We start from the raw sequence: 23,038 nt of genomic DNA on the forward strand, positions 1-23,038 counted from the left end.
GTCAGAGACCATAGACCCTGTTGGGAGGCCATGAATGCGAAAGACGTGATCAACAACAGTAACTGCTGTCTTCCTGGCAGAGGGGAATTTGGGCAGGGGAATAAAATGGGTCACCTTAGAGTACCAGTCCACCACGATCAAAACCACCGTGTTGCCCTTAGAAGGCGGTAGGGCTGGTGACAAAATTGAACGCAATAGTGGACCATGGTCTTGAAGGGACAGACAGAAGAAATCCCCCCGGGGGTCGACTGTAAGTCTTAAAAGTAGCACAGACAGAACAGGCCAAAACAAAACTTTGAATGTCACAAGCAACAATAATGTACATTATGTGAAAAAAATAAAAATAAATTGCACCTTAAACCGCATAAACACATTGCATTACACCAAATACACAGCACAATTTCTTTTTAGCAACTTCATATGACCCCTTTAAATGTCTAGCTAACTCCATAATAGCTGCTGCCCCCTTGAGTATTGGAGTTTGATAGCTAATCATTCATGTCTATGCTTGCTTACCTAACAATAACATCTTTTTTAATTTTTTAAATTTTTTTTTTTTTTTTTATCTATGTTATTTATCCTTATTAGTTAGTTTTGGTGAACAAATTTTTTGTACTGAGAAATTAGAAACAACTGCTGTAATGGAAGTGACAGAAAAAGAGGAAAAGCAGTAAGTATGTGGAAGTAAAAGTCTACCACATCTGTTTCTAATAAGCTCCTGTTCAGTCCCAATTTTCAGAAATTCAGTGTCTCACTGCCTTTCACAGTGTGAGAGAGCGAGATCATGATTACTATTGCCAATAGTGACAAACCAAACTTTAGCAAGTACCTCTTCTCATGTGTTTACACTAAAGATGTTAATGATCCTCAAATCATGGACCATTTTGAGCAGAGGTGCGCTGTTTTAAGCAATTACATCTATGATTAATGCATGCTGTATTATAAAAATCCAGCAAATCTAATATTATAAGGAGAGAGCCATGCCATATCTAAAGACACAGATATGTGAGAGTGTGCTCTTCTGACTTGGGTCGGCACCTTAGCAACAAAAGTGAACAAAATCAACAAACCCAAACCTGTTTCTTTATAATAGACACCACTCCCAAATGCTTACAGCATAATGACTGATATTGTGTCACGTATATTACCTCTGAAAATCCTCCCAGCGGCCACTTTAGGTCCCCCTCACATGAGTATTAGATCCTGGACTACATTTCCCAGAATCCACCACATACATGGACTGATTGCACTCAGACCTGTTCTGCATTTCACAGACAACTTAGGCACTGAGTACGCATAGCTCAGTGCGAAGTCTTGAATTGCCATAGTCTAGTTTTCTACAGTCTTGCCAGGTCTTGATTCTGTTTGGACTATTGTTATCTTGAATCTTGCTGCCCGCCCTTTTGACTACTGCCTGGTTTGTTTGGATTATTTGTTCTGTCTGTTTTTTGCTGCCTGCCCTGATTTCCAGCCTGTTATGACCTTGATTACTGTTCTGCCAGTGTTGCTGTTGTTACTCTGGATATTACGACCTATGCTGTTTGTAAACACTCTCTTCTACTGTTAAATAAACCACAAATGGATCTTAACCCCAGCTCCTCTGAGTCATCATCACATATTTTTTTGTCTTCAGATGTTTTTTTGATACAATATAGATGGAATAACCACGGACAATTCCAGTCTTCCGAAACTAAAATAAGACCTACCGTCTAAAGCATGATATATCGATGCCACTGTAGCTCTTTCGAGCCATAAGAAATGAGCTATGTGCTTCTCTGTCCCTGTGAGAGAGGTGTCTGACAGTTTTATTGTGGATTGTGATTAGATTGCTGCTGAACTGGATCTTGCTGAGGTCCTATGAAGAGTTTTAGAGCATGTCTAGCTCTACACTATAATAGTAATAATGTAGTTTCTGATGGTGTTATCCTCGTCCCTCTGTGTGTGTGTGTGTGTGTGTGTGTGTGTGTGTGTGTGTGTGTGTGTGTGTGGTCAGCGATCTAGGACAACATGGCCACAGGTTGCCCACAATCGGTTTATGTACTGCTGATGCATCTTGTAAAATTTAAAAGCACATGCTACAATCAGGTTTTTATCTTGATTATAATATAATCAATTTTAGATTAACCCACCATTAAGCCTATTGTAATAAATAAATAAATAAATAAATAAAAATATGCAGACTTTGGTCAATCACTTGACCTGTCAGTCAGACACTCATTTCCTGTTTAATAGGGTGGTTCTCAGACATATAAACAGCAGTCTAAAATCCTTACTCTGAGAGACTAGGTCACTGTGTTAGATCACAATGTAACTTGTGTTAGATCACTCTTGTCTCATGAGAACCAGAAAAAGGTCTCTGCACATGGTGCCCTTGAAATTTTACACCCGACAATAAAATCTAGCAAAAGGGAATATATGCATGTGCACGTGTGTCTGATTAAATCAACTTTATTTTATATCAAGTAAATAGGCCTACTACTTGAGAACCAAGGAGAACCAAGGAGAACCCAAGGATTTGATTTTAACTATACATGTTAAAGGGAATACATTTTTCAAACCCCATTATCAAACATGGATCACCGCTTTTACACAAATGATTTTAACTATACATGTTAAAGGGAAAGTTGACCCAAAAATGGAAATTCTGTCATAGTTCAAAACACAAATTAAGCTATTTTTTTAATGAAACTTGAGAGGTTTCTGTTTCTAGGCTGTTCGATTCTGGTTCACTGTTGCTTTCAATTCTTTTCCAATTCCTTTTTGTAAAGACTGTAGGAACATGTTCACCTAATCTAACTGTAACTAAATGACATGAAGTCTTACCTCATAACTTCCTTAATATTCATTGATTATTTGCATCAATTATCTCTTTATGTAGTCCAGAGTATAACTCAAAACCTTTTATTGTGGACAACCAAACAACCCAGTTTCATCCTTTAAGCTAATTTGTGAAGATTATAAGAGTCTTCTATTCTTTTTATGTACTTTATATGTCTAGAACAAATCCACATTTGGACATCAATGTCTGTATTGTGTGTTTTAGGTGCAAACCGCTTGATAGAAATGATTTTGAAAAGAATCATACTTGCCATCGCTATTAGCGAGCAACAGAGAGGCAAATAAGCTCAGCTGAACTGAAAAAGGATTTTAAAGTGGATTGAATTCCATTTGATAGAATAAGTTCTCACCTTTGAAATCAATTCTCAATTCCTAATTGATTGTTTTGGAATCAATTCCCAACCCTATCTGTCCCTCCACTGATGTTTAGGTAACCAAATAGTTACAAAAAAGAAATATGACTGCATTAGATGATGAACAGATCATTTATTTTTGTTGATCATTGTTTAGATAATAAATAAAAGTCTAAAAATAAATGTTTTAATCATATAAAGTATCTCTTCACAAATCTTGGATCCATATGAACTCATTTATGACCTTTTTGGATCTTGTAAGTTTTGGTTATCTGGACTTTCAATGTAGGGAGAGTAACCTTTTAAGTTTCATTAAAAATATCTTAATTTATAATTCAAAGATTAAGCAAAGTATGATGGGTTTGGAACAACATTAGAGTGAGCAAATCATGACTGATATTTCTTTTTGTTTTTCTATCCCTTTAACTAAATGATTTTAACCAAACCCCCATCTGTCAAATCCTGCAGTGAAACCTCGTGCCTTAGTATAACTTTTGATGCTTGACTTCACCTCTCAGTGGTCTGAAAGAAAACAGGAGTACAACAGGAAACTAGGAGTCACAAGACAAAGGTATTTTAATCCCTGTTTGTGCTCTTTCTGCTGTCTCACAGAACACTTAGAACAGGTCTCACAACTTCAGTGTCACATTCAGTCTTTTAAAATGAAACACACACACACACACACACACACACACATATTTTAAACTATTCACTCAAACATATATATATATATATATATATATATATATATATATATATATTCTTCATCTTTTGAAATAAAAGATTTCATTGTAAAATAGTTTAATTTCACCTTAATGAAAACAATCAGAACTCTTAGTATCCCCCAGTCTGAAAAAAAGAGCATATATTGGAAATAAGCTTCAAAAATGACTTGTTCCAAACATCCACAACATCTATAATCATCACTTCCTTTTAAATAATGGTGGTGAGAATGTAGATGAGGGGAACAGATGTATAGGTTATAATCATTAATTTTTATTATATTCTAATGAATACTGATGAAAAAATAGACCCTATGAATGACAAGATATAAAAGCTTTAAAGGGTTAGTTCACCCAAAAATTAAAATGAGCCCATAAATTACTCACCCTCAAGGCATCCTAGGTATATATTACTTTCTTCTTTCAGACGAATCCAGTCTGAGTTATATTAAAAATTGTCTTTGATCTTTCAAGCTGTTTAATGGCACTCAGTGGGTGTTGCATGCATCAGTCCAAAAGAAGTGAAACAAAAAGCCCCCATCCATAAAAAAAAGCTCCATGGAATCGATGCGTTTTTGTGAGAAAAATAACCATATTCAAAATGTTTTGTTTTGTTTAAACCAACGTTTGTTTACAGTAGCAAAGGAAGCAACGTTTCCTTACTTTAGCAAAGGAAAACCAGTCTCCTCTTGGCTTATATTGAAATCCTCTGAAATTCTTCTTTACAAATCCTTGTTTTATATTTGTACTCATTAGTGACCGTTGTTTTGTTTTGATCTCTCCCCTGTGCTTCCACATTCGTCACTTCTGAACAGCGCATGCGCAACGCTGACCTCAAACGTCATCAGCCCGGAGCTGCTTCCGTGTACAACAGTGAGCCTAAACTAGATTAAAAAATGATTATTACATTTAAATATGGTTATTTTTCTTACAAAAACACATCGATTCACTTCAGGAGGACTTTGTTCACCCCCCGGAGCCGTGTGAGACACTCTAGGTTAAGTATGGGCGCATTTTATTTAGCTTCTTTTGGACTGATGCACTGCAACACCCGCTGAGTGCCATTAAACAGCTTGAAAGATCAAAGACAATATTTAATATAGCTCCGACTGGATTCGTCTGAAAGAAGAAAGTCATATACACCTAGGATGACTTGAGGGTGAGTAATTTTTAAGCTAATTTTCATTTTTGGGTGAACTAACCCTTCAAGCTACAGCAGGATTAAATGAAAAGTTGACTCCAGTCAACATCTGAAACCAAATTAAGAAAGTGCAGTGTATGAAAGTTCATGTTAAAAATAAAGCTGGATTCTTTGTGTTGTTTTCAGGTGATGTTCTCAGCCTAGGAATGTTAGCTAAGAGCAAAAACAGAGACCATCTGTGTAATAATGGATGTGAATTCCGCCAAAGTGCTAATACGTGAATATAGAGGAGATCCTGTCAGACTTTCCACTGAAAGCCATAACAAATTCACCCTATCCAGCAGCTGTACCTGTGCTCAGGGCTTTCCTGTGTCTGCTAGAACACTTTAGACTTCAGGAGTAATTCTGAGTTATACTTGCAGAAAACCCTCATGCCATATGGAAGCACTACAGGTAAAAAAAAAAAAAAAAAAAAGAAAGTAGACACTCAGGACTGTGTGACCTGAAATGGAATGTTTGTTATTCTGCATGTCAATAAATTACAGTATATTACAAAGACAACTCAATTTTTATATTCTCTGAAGAAAATGTGAGTGGTCTACGCCCACCCCAAACTTGCTGCCATACTGTGGGCATTTTTTCGAGTGTTTTAAGGCTGTGACACACCAAAGCCATCAATTAGAGTAAAAAAATTAAATAAATAAAAGAGAGAGACAATTTTATTCTTACTTTTAAGGCCCTGATATACTCACATCAAAGTTATTTTTAGTTCTTTGCTTAGGAGTAAAAAGAAGTTACAAATATTTGAGCAGAATACTGTGCTGCAGGCTTTCCTTTTAATAACAAAATAAACACTTATGAAAAATGAGAGCAGTGGGAAAACTTGGTAGTACAGTCTGCAATAATCATTTAAAATTGCTAGAGCCCTTATATAAATGGACTGTGTGATGTATGTGTGCATTCAATGACACTTACACCCTAAATATACAAATAAGAATGTTAACCTAGGCTTTAGGAATGTACAGTGTGAAACGTCAGCTTATGCATATCGTGTATTACTCAGTAACTCAGTAACTTAGGTTACCCTGGTAAAGTATGAGTAGTGTAAAGCAATATAACCCAGTATTCCATTTGTCTTGACTTTAGAATGACCCAAGATTAACTAGTTCAAGTGTGAAGTCCTCTCTCTGCGTGATTTGAGATATTATTCATGTCTGTACCGCAAATAGTGCTCGAATTCTGAAGGTTACTCCCTCAGACTGTCTCCTTCCCCCTGGCCTCAGAAAGCACACACAGAGCTTTAAAAGACACATATATTATTGGAGTTTCTCCTGTATTTGCCTGCTGTGTCAGTCTGAGACCACATGGAAGTGTCCAAACGCACCTCTTCCTGTCCCCAACACACTCTCAGTGTGTAATAAAACACAGATGTTTGCCTGATAAGAATCTTCAAAAGAAAAAACTCATCATCTAATCTTGCATAAGATTTTATATTTATCTGCTATCAGCTGAGGATGAGGGAGGAAGGCTTGACAATTCAAAAGAAGGGTCACATTTTTGAAAACGCTTAGAAAAACAGGGCCATCCGTTGACTACTGCCAGCTGTCTATATGTGCAGCAGACAGCAAGGCAGCTCTCTAGGTTTTGGAATAGAGCTAGAGTCTAAAATAGATTATTGTTGGGAGTTTTGAATGAAATTCATTGGCAGACACAATGTCTGCTTCATTGCACTGCTGAGAATCAGTTTCTGGCTAACTATTATGGCTGTGAAGAATCTCTCTCACCTTCCCTTCCAGGCGCGCGGTACCCCCTTGGCAGATGCGGGTATTACGTGGCGGGAGGGTAAAAACAGGAGGCTCTGGGCTAGGGGAACCTCGTCCCAGAGTCAGAGTCATCTTGGAGACGTGAGATCCTGTAACAAACTGAACATCACCCATCATTCTGCAAACACAAGAACAACAGAAGAGATTTGAGTTCCATGTCAATTTCACCTAAGTTGTTGAAATTGTGGCTGATGCAAAAATAAAATGCAAAATATAAAAAAAATAAAGGTGCTTGATGGTTTTTGAACAGGCACAACAATGCAATGCACTGAATGCAAGACAATGAATACATTTAAAATCCATAATCTGATTGTAGTTTACATAGTCATGTTTAATACTTTTTTTTAAAACATGTACTATGATCCCTCCAATGAGTTTCAAGATTTTCATGAATTGCATATGACCTGTACTATATTCATATACCTATACTGCTTTTGAGCGGGTCTCTGTAGAGTGATGTACTTTTCATAATGCACTTACTGTATAGGGGTCATATGGTTTTTGTTGTTGTTGTTGTTGTTTTAGTCAATGCATGTATTTGACAATGTTTCTATGCTTTCTCCTTGCAGCTTAATGTGAAGACACAATTATAAGTGATTCATTGATTCATTAATCAATGGTAGATAGAGAGGTGTTTGGAGAAATCCATTTAAAATATTTTTGCAGTTCCATTTGGTGATGCTAGTGGCACAGAGATGTTACACTTACTCTAACAATAGCAACAAGTACAGGCTATAACATATTTAGAAATGATTATACTAAACCCTTATAAAAATATGGTTACTTAGCACAAAACAGTTTTAAAGTTTAAGCATAAACTTCACCTCATTATCCAAGGAAACAATCTAGCTGACCACAGACCAAGTAATATACATGTCAATATTTTATACTTTAAATGGTGTTCATAAAACTGCATCTACCCATAAAAGGTAAAAAACTGTGTAACCATGTGTTATCCTAAATCCAGTGGACAGGCAATACCATTACAAATGTACATATTTTATACATTCAAACACAAGCAAACTCAAATATAGTGAAACAGCGAGTGAAAACACAGCTGTTTCCTCTTTAAGAGGTCTGCAGATTGTAACACATGGGGCGACCGCCTCTCAGGCTGAACAAATTAGCCGGTCCCAGTGAGTGGTCAGCACATGCTGTGCACTCCAGATTTACACAGAGGATGTCTTTACACTCGATTCATTGGGGTAATCAACATAATCAATCGACTACCACCATGAGTGACTAGCATCCGAGTTCTGGAGTCATCATGCATTAATTATTCCTTCATCTGGATCTGCCGAAAGGATGCTTTATAACTTTAATTAAAGGGTTCAAATGTGACATAGAGCAGCATGCATGCAAAGCATGCAACCTCACAGGATAGGTAAATACAGCTGGATCTTTGACGGGCTTTCCTTCTCTCTCTCACTCTTCCTCTCTCTGTCCAGATTTTTCACCATTGTGCTTATTGGCAGACTCCAGACCTGCTTTCACATGGCTGTTTTTGAGTACTGGCTTCTTTTGTACAACACTCACATTATGCTGAACTCTAGATACGGTCGACTGGTCCAACTTCAGCCTGTTCTCAACTACTGTACTCTTCAAGCTCTTTCAAAGTGATAGTTGTGGTAGTCATATTAATTAAACAACCAATTGTAATGCAACTGTGTATTTCTAGGGGCAAGAACATGCAATGGAACTGAATATTTTACGTTTATTTTTATATATTTTGAAAGAGGGCAAACTTGTAAACACATCCAAGACTCCTTATGACATAGACACACTATCCAGCATCCACTAATTTCAGTCCAGCAAACAGAATCATATCCAGATAACACATAGAACTGCAGAAAGTACTTTTTACAAATTTAAATGAGCAAGTTGCTTTTTTCTTTACTGAAGTAACCAAGAGGAACCTGAGTTAGTCTTATATTATTACTCTGTCTAATCTCTCACAAATAAGTCTAATTTCTCATGAGTTATATCTTTAAAAGCTTGTTGCAATCAGTCATAATTTAGACAAAAACTAACAAACTGATCATTGACGCCAAACATGGCACTACACAAGGCATGTGGAAACACAAATGCCAATGAGATTTCAGAGCTACACAGAATGAGCTATTGCAAAATGATTTTGGCTTATTAACTGAAAGTTGAAGGGTAGGAAATATGTAAGAACACGGTGTATCACAGTTCCACCAATCCTGCAGAAAGTTGCTATGTCTTCTACAGTTCTGGAAATTAGTAATAAAGAAGAAATTAAGAAAAGGGTGCAAAGAACCTCCACACACGTCTAAATGGGCTTTACTGGTTCAATACTCAGGAAGTGTGAGTTACAACAAACTATGCAAACACTCTCTGCACTAACAAGACAGAGACTTGTGATGGACCAAACACCATCAGCTGCACCAGTCGACCAATCTGACAGCTCTGAATGCCACCTGAATGGAAAAGTAGAACTAAAGAAACCATCACTCAAAAACAACCATGCAAGAGCACATCTGGACAGTGACCAAGTTCAACGGAAACCTTTTCTGGTCAGCTAAAACAACTGATTTTATATTGTAACACAGCCCTTAAAAGGCTGGGCTGTCTGCTGCCTTTGATATCACAGCTCAGGATAGTCATTAGTGAAGGGCTTGGACCATACGTTATTGTGGTGTCATAAACCAATCTGCACTGTCATGATGTAATTTTCCTGTCACATGGCATTTATGGCCTCAGTGATTGGCTCAGAAAGTTCTGTGGTCCTATGAGCAAAGATGTCAGATTTCAAATCTAGGACTTCCAGCAAGTCATGCATCAGACAAGCAACTGCAATGAGAGGTGAATGAAAATGCTAATAGATAGCTTTCTTCCCTGTTTCAGACCTCCTTGCACGGCCAAATAAAAGTCCTGTTATCAATCCAAATGAAAGTCAAATTAGGCTCTAGTCCAAATTAGAATTGCAAAATCATGATTATAAAATGTTAAATGAATATTTTTTTTTTTTTGCATAGAGTTTTTTCTGGATGAGGCAACACTAGTTGGTTAAAAGACAGAAACAGTCTGCAGATACTGAGCAGTTGACATTGTTGACATAATTTACTCATGTAGTGTATGATGAGCCCAGACTTTATTATCTTTTAGCCTATCTACAGACTATACTGAGTCAGAGGATATCAAACATGTTTGATATTTTGGTGATTTTAGAAAGCCATAATGTTTTTGCATTGTGAAATGTAGTTTAAATTTATACTACATGCAATACAGTTAAACTTTAGAGTGATTTTTGACCGACCTAAGTAGGTCTTAAAGTGCAACTTTATATGTAATTTCATAGTTACTTCTTTCATAATTATCGTCTTTTAAATATGGTTAAAGTGTACTGTTGAATATACTGACAATGCCATTTCTATTGAAACTTCTATTGTCATGTATATAAACATATTTGAAATTGCACATCTCTAATGATAAACGTAATTTAGTGCATTTAAAATATTTTTTTGTAATATAAAATGCAATATTTAATGTCACACTACACTTAATGTACTGTACTTTGCATGTGCTATATTATGTAAATCAAAACAAAAAAACGTACTTCTTTAAAGCGAGACAAAAGATTATTAAACCATAATGATATAAAATGTACTTTAGAATGAAAGTTTTCATTTGATATTATTACAAAGTGTGCCTTATAAATGCATACTTAAGTGTATTAAGAAATATAGTCATGAAGATGTATATTTCAAGATTGTTTTTTTTTTTTAAAAGTATGTGATTCTAAGTCGTTTAGTGTAAGATGCTCTGTTTTTAAAAACTGTTCAGATTATATGTTTAGTTGCCTGTTATCATTTACAGTTTTGACTGTATTTAGCTGCTGTTCATGAACCTATCAGGTAGCCTATCAACTGAGAACCACTGCTAAAGTCACCTTTATTTGTATAGCGCTTTATACAATACTGATTGTGTCAAAGCAGCTTTACAGTGTCAAACAGGAAAATAGTTTGTCAATGATGCAAGACAATAACAGAGTCATTTTCCAGCTAAAGTCAGTTCATTGATGGTTCAGTGATATCATCATCCAGTTCAGCTCTCTTCCAATAGTGTCTGTGCAATCAGTCAAGAGTCCCCAACTAAGCAAGCCAAAGGCGACAGTGGCAAGGAACCAAAACTCCATCGGTAACAGAAATGGAGAAAAAAACCTTAGGAGAAACCAGGCTCAGTCGGGGGGCCAGTTCTCCTCTGGCCAGACGAAACCAGCATGGCGTGGTCTAATTCCAGGCTGCAACACAGGTTAGATTGTTCAGAGGACTTGTCTGGTTCCCGTGGTCTTGTGTCGATGATCGTCAAGATGATGAGGTTTTCGCAGGGGATCGGTCTGTGGGGCGCATGTAGTTGACATGGTCTCTGCTGACATTCAGGGCTGTAGAGGTTGTCTCTAGGTGCTGATCCACCATCTGATCTAGCTAAGATTCTAACTAAGATTAGCGTAGATGCCTTTCTTCTTACAATGTAGCGAGTACATCGGGTGTTATGGGAAGTGTTCCCGGTTCTGGTTGACCCAATTTATGCAACCTAACAATCCTTTAATGGATTTGAATTGTAGAAATGTGATCGTGTGTTATGTGTATGCCAAGTTAAAGATATTGGTCTTTCATCTAGATTTAAACTGAAAGAGTCTGTCTGCCTCCCAAACAATGTTAGGTAGACTGTTTCAGAGTTTAGGAGCTAAAAAAAAAGGATCTGCTGCCTGCAGTTGATTTTGATATTCTAGGTATTATCAAATGGCCAGAGTTTTGAGATTGCAGCAGACATGAAGGACAATAATGCGATAAAAGCTCACTCAAGAACTGAGGACCTAACCTTTCAGGGCTTTATAAGTAATTAGCAAGATTTTAAAATGCATTCAATGTTCAATACGAAACAAATGCAGAGTTGACAGATCCGGGCATATATAGTCGCACTCCCTGGTTCCAGTAAGAACTCTAGCTGCTGCATTTTGGAAAGCATTACAATAATCTAACCTTGAGGTCATGAACACATGAATTATTTTTTTCTGCATTTGACACTGAGAGCATAGATCATAATTTAGATATATTTTTCAAAGGAAAGATTGCTATCAAACTGCACACCGAGGTTCCTAATTGATGACGACACCTAGGTTCCTAATTGATGACGAAGAATTAACATAATTAACAGAGCAGCCATCAAGTGCAGCCTCACCAGTTGCACCCCCCTAAGAGCTGTTAGACAGTGTTTTAAGTTATTATATGTGGAGGTTTTTGGTCCAATGATTAAAACCTCTTTTTCATAATTATTTTTTTATATCAACTATACATTCCGTTAGTTTTGTGAGTTGGTATGCTTCATCAGACTGCAAAGAAATTTAAAGCTGAGTATCATCAGCATAACAGTGAAAGCTAACACCATGTTTCTTGATGAAATTTTCCAAGGGTAACATGTAAAGCATGAAAAGCAACAGTCCTAGTACTGAGTCACTTCTAAGAATTGATGACAATCAGATAAGTAAAATTTAAACCATGCCAATGCAATTCCACTAATGCAACCTAATTTTGCAGTCTACTCAAAATAATGTTGTGGTTGATAGTGTCAAATGCAGCGCCAAGATCCAGTAGCACTAATAATAATAATAAAAATAAATAAAAACACAGCCGGATGATAAGATCAGGTCATTTGTAACTCTAATGAGAGCAGTCTCAGTACTATGATATGGTCTACATCCTGACTGGAAGTCCTTAGAGTTACCATTTCAACATAGCTGAGAGGATACCGCCTTTTATACTATTTTTGACAGAAAAGGGAGATTTGAGATTGGTCTGTAATTAACTAAATCTCTAGTATCAAGTTGTGTTTTTTTAATGAGAGGCTTAATAACAGCCATTTTGAAGGTTTTAGGGACATATCCTAATGACATTGAAGAATGAATAATATTCAGAAGAGGATCTATGACTTCTGGAAGCACCTCTTTAAGTATCTTAGATGGTATAGGGTCTAGCATACATGTTTTTTACGTTTGAATGATTTGAAAGGTTATACAATTATTCCTCTACTATAACAGAGAATGAGGGGAATTGTTCCTCAGGGGATTTATAGTGCACTATCTGATGCAGTACTGTAGCTGATGGCAGCATGGTTATAATTTTATCTCTAATAGTATTGATTTAGGAAGTAAAGAAGGTCTTAAAGTCATTATTGCTGTACTGTTGGGAAATGTCTGCTCCTGCTTATGCTTTATTGGCTTTATTTTTAGCCACTGTATTAAATAAATACCTGGAGTTGTGTTTGTTTTCTTCTAAGAGAGACAAGCTGTTTTGAAGGCTTTTCTGTAAGTATAAATACTTTCCCTCCATGCAATACAAAATACCTCTAGTTTTGTTTTCTTCCAGCTGTGCTCCATTCTTCATGCTGCTCTCTTTAAGGTGTGAGTGTGTTCATTTTACCATATTGTCAGACTGTTTTCTTTAATCTTCTTTAAGTGCAAATGAGCGACCTTATCTAAAGTTCTGGAAAAGAGAGAGTTTTTAGTTTCTGTTACAACATCAAGTTTTTCTGAGCTATTGGATATGCTGAGGAATTGAGACAAATCAGGAAGATTATTTACATTATTATTTTCTTTTGTGGTAGATTTTTAATACCATCAATTCCATGTAAAAGTATTAAATCTAAGGTATCATTATGACAATGAGTAGGCCCTGAAACGTGTTGTCTAACCCCAATTTTACAGGGGTCAAATGATGTTGCTAAAAAGAACATAATTTGGTGTATTTGGTGTTATGAAATGTGTTCACGCAGTTTAAGATTCAAAAAACACATTATTTTCCACATACAGTACATTATTGTTTCTCTTCTATGCCCCGCCTTTCTGAAACATGTCAATTTTTACAAAGCTCATTGGTCTGAAAAGCGAGGAGTGCTGTGACTGGCCGAATACCTCAAGCGTGTGATGGAAATGTTACGCCCCTCACCATACTGTGATGCCATCTCCCGGCACGACAAGTCAAAACCAATAAAACCCATTACAAATGAAGCATTTATTGCATCCAGTGGGGACATAGTTACTTATTATAATGACTTATACTGTCTTTTTACACATTGCGTTGCATCACGCTGTGTAAACACACAGCGGGCTAGAGTGAGCGGAGGCCGGCTTGAGAACGGTGTGGTTGGCGGATTCGATGAAGGAGCAGGCTTGTGGCAACCACATGTGACGACCACGGTGAATGCCAATCCACAGTGAAAGCGATCCACAGTGCGAAGTTGATGTATTTCCTCAACGACAAGCACGGATCAGCTCTAGGTATGACGAAGCGAAAATCGTCCTCTTTTGGAAGGCCAAACAAAGTAGTTTCGCTTTCACAGTGAAGCACACAGCATTTCCACAACATGGTGCAGTGGCAACAACAATACTACAGCCAGAATAAAAGTTACGTTTTCTTTCTTTGTGTGAACATATGGACGGCGTTATGCAAATCTTCCCACATTATGACGTAGACATGTGGGGGCATGTTAGAATGAGCCATTTTAGGGGGGTGTGGTTGACTCTTAACTTTTATAAAGAATATCTCTTTGGATTTGAGACTTTTGTCTTTGCAATTTTGCAGATCTTCTTTATGCACCAAGAGCTTGTAACACTCTAAAGAGAAAGGAAAAATTGAAATCGCATCATATGACCCGTTTAATGTACATAGCTGATACGTACTTGCCACAAAAGACTTGAAGCTACCATGGATGGTGCATCTACAAAATGTGAATTTCTAACCATGCAATTAACACATTGGTACATTATAATGCCATGTATGGTGAGGTGTATTTGTATGTCACTGCAAATATGCCATTCGTTAGAAAGAATGGGGTATTATCAGCATAGCTGCAGACAGGCATATGTTTTATTTAATTTTTTTTTTTTTTTTTTTAGTTTTTTTTTCTGAGTGTCTGTTGAGGCACTGATAGCATGAACAGAGCCAAAGCTTTATCGGTTTAACACTGCACAGTACATATTCCACTGACTCTCCATGTGTGTGTGTGTGTGTTGAGCTGAGGCTGTTTAGAATGGCTCCCAGTCAATAATGACCTGATTCAACAAACAAACTTTAATTATATTATCTGCAGCCTGTGAGGCCAGGGCTTTCAGGACAGGATAGTGTTTCACAAAACATCATGATCTGTGGATCAAAATATTTGAATAATATAGTAACTATTATGATGCTATATTTATTAAATTCACTCTTCATCTGGTTATGAATCTTTAATCTGGACTATAGTTACATCTAGTAATGTAATGCAAATGGCATGTGACTTCAGCTGCAGAAATATAACGTCACATAACAACAGTGATTGGTTGATGGCGCCACAAGAACATGCACAGATTTAGGTATTTCAAAGGCAGCAAAGAGGAAAACATGTAAGTCTATTTCGCACTATTAAGACCTCTCCAAAACCAGGTGGCACTGGTAAAGCATCTACTATATGCTGAAATTGTGATTTAAGTGCATGCTTGAAAAAAAAGTTTGAAAAACTAGTATTTTATATGTGCTTTAAATATGTAAGTCAACACCATGGAAATAAGTGCTTCTTAAAAGCACAACCAAAGATTATTATTACTTATATCATTAATATTATTAAAACATAAAATGTAATGTAATATTTAAAATGCACTTTAGAGTAAAACTTTGCTTTGAAATTGTACTCTTTTTAAGTATACTTGCCTGGCCTTTTATTTTAGTAGCATTATATTATACATGTATTTTATATATACTTTTAAGATTCAAAGTACACTACAAGTGCAGATTCAATACAATTAAGCATACTTATTTTTTACAAGAGACATTTAACATGTACAATTTTCTAAAACACAGTGTCAATTTCCCCTCAAGCTTGTCAGATCTATTCTAAATGTATATTCACTGACATTTTCCTTGACCGGTGGTTATTTCCCAGAGCTACAAGGCAAACCATACACACAGGTGTCTGCTCATCCACAGCACAGGTTAAAGAATACAAGTGAGTGAGATCAGTATGAAAGAATGAGAGAGCACACATCTCACTCCCTCTCTCTCTGCTCTCTGTAACACATTGTTCCTGGATGCCACATACAGATACTCAGATGTTTGCTCAAAATTTAAGTTAAATTAAATTATGATTAGAACTGCAAGCATGTTTGCAGATTAGTATGACATTCCTATAAAACAAATGTCAAGAAAATGACCTAATGATGACATCATATTTGTCTCTTGGATACTTTAGTATAAAGAGGGAGTTCATGGGTGACTTGATGACAGCAAGGTCTTCAGGTCCTTTGGCAGCAAAACAAGGCCAAATCATCACCCCTCCATTCAGCACAGTGTTTGACAGTAGGCTTGAAGTGTTTGTGGAGAAACATTGTGAGTACAATGACTACTTCAGTCTGTTCTCATGACATTGTTCTACAAATACTGTGGCTTGTTCAAATGTAACTTTAAAGATGCAAACCAGATCTGCCAGGGAGCAGGCTTTACCCTATACACCCATCTTATCCATACAGTCTTTTCTGGATTGTAGTTTTATATCTTACACAATCTCCCATTCAAAAGTTGCAGTACGTACTGTATATATGTGTGTGTGTGTGTGTGTGTGTGTGTGTGTGTGTGTGTGTGTGTGTGTGTGTGTGTGTGTGTGTGTGTGTGTGTGTGTGTGTGTGTGTATGTTTACTTTTTTTGATAAAATCTTTTAAAATGCCATATTCGATCAATTTCATCCCCAATTTTTGATATATATCATAAACACACGCAGGCACGCACGCACGCACGCACACACGCACACACACACACAAACACACACACACACCCACACACACACACACCAAGGTGCACATTTTCAAAGACTTCTGCTCCTGACAGGAATTTTCCATTTTCATCAGTGTTCTCTGTTTGTAAATCATCCTGTAGAATGTAAAAACTGAAGAATGATTGGTTTCAAATTGTTCGGAAATGGCCTTATAATTCTCCTCAGAGTGATGACAGCAACAACTGCTTCCCTTGTTGATATATCCAAATTTGTGTTGTTCTGATTCACAACAGGGAAACTAGGGAGCAGAATGAGGCACAGTCATGGTTTCAGCATTTTGGCCTCCTTTGCTTTTGGATAAAAAATAACAGCAAAATCTGTTATGTATTATCCCACATAATATGACTTTTATAATTATAGAAGCTGGTGAAGACCAGATGATTGTTTTTGATGTAAAAAATATATATAATCAAAAATAAATAAATAATATTGTATGACTATACTTCAACAAATAGTCAAAAATGAGGGTTTGCCCTGTATGTTGTGTGGTTCTGCCTCAGGTAAAACAATGTAATCAAGCCCCAAAAATGTTTTGTCCTGTCAGAAAACACACTCTGGTGGTGAGGCATCTTGTTAAATGTAATTTCAGCCAGCTGCACAGACACTTTGTATAGATTTGCCTACACACAACAAGAGGAAACATTTGTGTTCATTGATTTGTGTTCAGGATTCTGAACAAACACATAAGACATGAAAAGAGCCTGTCACTGTCCTCTAATCTCACCAGCTCTGAAACACAATATAACCACCTAACTAGAGCACCTACCCTGCATATGACCATTTAAAGCACTGAATTTAACACATCTGGAGGGTGGAGAGAAAGAGAGGGAGGGGAACCTATTTAAAAAAAAAAAAAACTGATCATACCAGTCATAGTTCAGAAAAAAAGACAGCAGGAAGGGGCTTTATAGAAAGTAACGCCCTCTGATACACCTCACCCTTCATACATAATAAACTTAATAAAAGGCAAACGTCTATTCATTAACCTCACGAAACTGAGGCTTCATTCATCTTCACGGGCATTGTTGCACATCATGCATTCACTGAGACACTTTTCCTGTTCTGGGAATTTAACCACAGCATTTGGATCAAAGACATTTGACCAGAATAAACGTCATTTTTATGTTGATTAGGGGTAATTATACATGAGAGAATGTGGAATAACTGGAAATATACCCACATTATACACCTCCTACAGTATACTGTATGTAAGGGCATCGTCATATTTCATGTGTTCACAATAAACATTATTTGCAGTGTCCTCAAAATGTATGTGGCCACTTTTTTCACACTTAAAAATGTATTAGATACCAAATAACAAAGTTGGAGAATATATAAGTATAAAAGCTTTTCTCTTAACTAACTGTTTTTCATCATTTTTCAAAGATTTTTAATCAGTTGGTGTTTTGGTGATTTTTAGTGGATATATAAAGTCAGTTCATACAGGTGTCCTAGACGGAAAAGAATGGTGTAGAATCTACTTTGAAACCTCTCTCTCTCTCTCTCTCTCTCTGAAATTGCTAGTAGATTTCACAAACAATTACAAAGAAACAGCAAGAAACACATGGAATTAGTGGAAGTTAAAATATGAAGCAGAAAAACTGAGTAATTTTAAATATTACAAGTGGTCTACATTTGACTTTGCAAAATAGAGAATAACTTATCTAAAACAAAAAACCCGCCAAGCTTTCTGAATTTTAATGCCAATTTTTCTCAGAGAAAGTGCACTCTTCATTCAAATTGTGCATTAGTGTACCATTTAAACTAATATCTGAGTGTGAGATCAACATTTCTCACAGGTAAACTTAAACTGCTTAAACGTCATCCCATCTTAAGCTGCATAAAGAGTCAGAGCAAACTCACCCAGACAGTTGTGTTGGACTCTGAAGAGATTAGTGTCCGTCTGCTGCACGTCTGTCATTCACAGGAGTTCAGCAGAACACAGCGGAGAGAGTGTGTCCAGACTCACTGTCCTGACTCTGATTTGCTCTCAACGTGTTTTCCCTGTCGGCACCGAACTTGCTGGCATGGATCCTAACATCACAGACTGAGAGCTCCTCATTGGTCACAGGGTTATAGCAGTTGAAGGGGGAGGACTGAACACTGCTCAGACTAAAAATGAGATGTGTGCCTTACTGCCTTTCTGTTTTCCTTTGAAGCCAGACGAATGTGAATATAGGACATGTTTTCATTGTTTATGTAATATTTTTTACCTAAGGCTTCTTTTGGATATGTGTACAAAGCATAAAGCAGTATTTATTATAGGATTATAGCATAGTATTTGTTGGAAATATGTATGTAATACTGTCTAAAACACTTTATACTTAAAACTTTGGGGTCGGTAAGTAAGTTTTTTTTTTTTTTTTTTTTTTTTTTTTTAAGAAAATAATACTTTTATTTAGCATAGATGCATTTAACTTCTCAAAAGTGACAGTAAAGACTTTTAAAATAAATGCTGTTCGGTTGAACTTTCTATCCATCAAAGAAAAAGCACAAGCAGCAACTGTTTTCAATTATGATATATATATATATATATATATATATATATATATATATATATATATATATATATATATATATATATATATATATATGAATGTGTTTAGAATCCAGTGTTTTTTCTCTGGATTTCATAATTTTTTTCACAAAAAAATTGTGAAATCCAGAGAAAATTCATATAATCTGTCAGCAGTATGTCAACACATGTTAAGACTGAAAGTGAAAGCCAGGCTGATGGACACATGACCAAATGTACAAGGGTACTGCACATATTTCAGTGCAAGTAGAAACAGCTCATAAAAACTGAAGCATGGCAGGTATTTAACAACCCCCTATACAAACCAGCCGTCCACTACACAAACCCAACATCTGGCTCTGCACAATGACACTGATTGGCTACTAGACTTTCAGCAAAGCATAAACCAAGTCCTGCTGCCTTTGGCTAAATAATGAGAGACTTTGAAAGAAATATGACTGTGAGAAATATATGTTCTCGGATCTTATGTGTAGCAGGAGAGAGAGCAGCAGGTTATAGATCACCAGGAACATGTGGAATGGCGATCTTGTGTATGTCTCTGTGTTTTTGGATTTGTGTATGGATTTTGACTTTAGTTCTGAATACGGAAAACACCTGCTGAACATCTCCTGAATGAGGGATCTTTAGCATCACCAATGACATGGTCCTTCCTGTCAACATTTGACTAATGACAGGACAAGAAGACTAGGGCAAAAAACAGAAGTGACTGTGTGTCATGGAAAATAAGACTCTTAATGACAGCTTCAATATATCAGTCTATAAATTGATAAGACAGATCTGTGTTGGTGTGAAGGAGCAGCCAGCCATTGATAATGAATAGGTGACAGTTAAAGGAATAGTTCATTCAAAAATAATGAGATTGCACTTACATCCACAAGCACAAAATGGAGACATTCACAAACCCACTGATGATGACCAGTTATTCATGAAAATCTTTACTGAGGAAACTGTTGCGCTACCTGGGGGATTTAAAGAAATATTGGCACACAAAAAAAAAAAAAAAAGACATAGAAAGTGTAAAAGAAGCACCCTCAAAAAAATTGATTTTACCAAATGTATTCTCTTTATAAAGCTTGTAGTTTACAATATTTGGGTGTTTATTGTAAAAATATTGTAAACACAGCGTGTGGAGGGTCTTATCTGCAAATGTGTTCCAGTAAGAGGAGGTTCCTGATGCATCAGCTGCACTTCCAGGGACACAAATCGCCCACAGGAAACATAAAGTAAACACTCTCTGGCAGTACTGGCCTGAACCCTAGACAAAACATCTGCCTGAAAAAGAGAGAGAGAGAGAGTGAGAGAGAGAGAGAGAGATGGACTGATAAAGGATTACAGCATTTCAATACAGTTAAGGGACAGTTCACTTAAAAAAACAAAAGTGAGTAAATCATGACAGAAATGTACAGTTATGGCTTTACTAAATGACCATGCTCAATTATTTAAAGATTCCTGTGGTGAAAATTAAGATTTTAACATTGTTTTCATGTCTGTCTGGTCTTTTCAGTATGCTTAAAGACAAACAGTGTGCTAACTGAGCAATCAACACAATTGTTAAGCATCTTCTCCTTAAAATTAGAGTGTACCATAGTCTCAAAAACACCCGTTTCCTACCGTCACCAACATGTTACCCAATCCTGTCAACTTGTGGGGTGGGACTTTTCATATAATCATCTTCATTGGTCATTCTATTTACATTTCTATTCTATTCTATTTACAATGTGTTTTTGTAGCGTTAAGCAGAGTAGCCAGACACATCTGTTGATTTCTTGAAAGCAATGGCAAATAAGAGGTGTTTAATTTTGTTACAACCCACTCACTGCTCAAAAAGCTGAAATTTTGTTCAGTACTGATTGCCCCTTCAGGAACTCACGCTGCGTTGAAACACTTTGGGAACACTTCTGCGTGACCACACTCTGAATCACGTGTGAAATCAGTCCAATGGAATAGCGAGATGTCACGGGGTGATGTAGTGACCAGGAAGTATAAAAGCACAATGTGGTAGATACAGTGACAGCTCCTGTCATTCAGTAAGCACTCTGTGTGTGATGGTCAAGTCACTTTTATTTATGTAGCGCTTTAAAAAAAAAACAGATTGTGTCAAAGCAACTGAACAACATTAATTAGGAAAACAGTGTGTCAATAATGCAAAATGACAGTTAAAGGCAGTTCATCATTGAATTCAGTGATGTCATCATCCAGCTCAGTTCAGTTTAAATAGTATCTTTGCAATAATTTGCAATCAAGTCAACGATAACGCTGTAAATGAAGTGTCCCCAACTAAGCAAGCCAGAGGTGACAGCGGCAAGAAATCAAAACTCGATCAGTGACAGAATGGAGAAAAAACTTTGGGAGAAACCAGGCTCAGTCGGGGGGCCAGTTCTCCTCTGACCAGACGAAACTAGCAGTTCAATTCCAGGCTGCAGCAAAGTCACATTGTGCAGAGGACTCAACTGGTTCCTGCGGTCTTGTCCCGGTGGTCGTCTGAGACAAGGTCTTTACAGGGGATCTGTATCTGGGGCTCATCTTGTTGTCCTGGTCTCCGCTGTCTTTCAGTGCTGTAGAGGTCATCTGTAGGTGTTGATCCACCATCTGGTCTGGATACGTACTGGATCCGGGTGACTGCAGTGACCATCTGATCTAGCTACAGACTGGAACTGGTGGCTACGGTGACCTCGGAATAAGAGAAAAACAGACTAATATTAACGTAGATGCCATTCTTCTAACGATGTAGCAAGTACATCGGGTGTTATGGGAAGTGTTCTCGGTTCTGGTTTACCTAATTAATGCAGCCTAAATATCCTTTAACGGATTTGGATATTAGAAGCGTATTAGTATGTTATGTGTAAACCAGGTTAAAAAGATGGGTCTTAAATCTAGATTTAAACTGACAGAGTGTGTCTGCCTCCAGAGCAATGTTAGGTAGGTTATTCCAGAGTTTAGGCGCTAATTAGGAAAAGGATCTGCCGCCCGCAGTTGATTTTGATATTCTAGGTATTATCAAATTGCCAAAGTTTTGAGAACGCAGCAGACATGGAGGACTATAATGTAACAAGAGCTTGTTCAAATACTGAGGTGTTAAACCATTCAGGGCTTTATAAGTAATAAGCACGATTTTAAAATCTATACGATGTTTAATAGGTAGCCAGTGCAGTGTTGACAGAACTGGGCTAATATGGTCATACTTCCTGGTTGTGGTACCAGCTGGAGTTTGTTTATTAAGCGTGCAGAACAACCACCCAATAAAGCATTACAATAATCTAACCTTTAGGTCATAAACGCATGGATTAACATTTCTGCATTTGACATTGAGAGAATAGATCATAATTAAGATATATTTTTGATATGGAAAAATGCAGTTTTACAAATGCTAGAAATGTGGCTGTCTAAAGAAAAATTGCTATCAAATAGCACACCTAGGTTCCTAACTGATGACGAAAAATTGTCAGAGCAGCCATCAAGTCTTAGACAGTGTTCTAGGTTATTACATGGAATGTTTTTAGGTCCTACAGTTAACACAGAATTGAGCAGCAGGAAATTACTCGTCATCCAGTTTTTTATATCAACTATGCATTCCGCTAGTTTTTCAAATTGGTATGTTTTGCCAGGCCGCAAAGAAATATAGAGCATAACATCAAAAGCAAAAAACTGAAAACTAACACAGTGTTTCCTGATGATATCTCCCATGGATAACATGTAAAGTGTGAAGGGTAACAGCCCTAGTACTAAGCCTTGAGGTACTCCATACTGCACTTGTGATCGATATGATACTTCTTCATTTACTACTACGATTTGATGGCGTT

At 36.9% G+C, this 23,038-nt stretch overlaps 1 protein-coding gene across 1 annotated transcript in view; it reads right to left on the bottom strand.

Annotated features, from left to right (window-relative positions):
- mylka (myosin, light chain kinase a) overlaps nucleotides 1-18,760 on the bottom strand; it is a 38,295-nt gene extending 19,535 nt beyond the window's left edge. Inside the window, exons 1-2 of the mRNA XM_042763117.1 lie at nucleotides 18,566-18,760; nucleotides 6,839-6,995 (exon numbers count right to left, since the gene is read on the bottom strand). Of these exons, the coding sequence (XP_042619051.1) occupies nucleotides 6,839-6,994 (156 nt within the window). The 5' untranslated portion in view covers nucleotide 6,995; nucleotides 18,566-18,760. The remainder of the gene's footprint in view (nucleotides 1-6,838; nucleotides 6,996-18,565) is intronic.
- Between the last annotated feature and the right edge of the window lie 4,278 nt (nucleotides 18,761-23,038).

Source organism: Cyprinus carpio, chromosome A9 (assembly GCF_018340385.1).
Source record: "Cyprinus carpio isolate SPL01 chromosome A9, ASM1834038v1, whole genome shotgun sequence".
In the NCBI taxonomy this organism is placed as follows: Eukaryota; Metazoa; Chordata; class Actinopteri; order Cypriniformes; family Cyprinidae; genus Cyprinus; species Cyprinus carpio.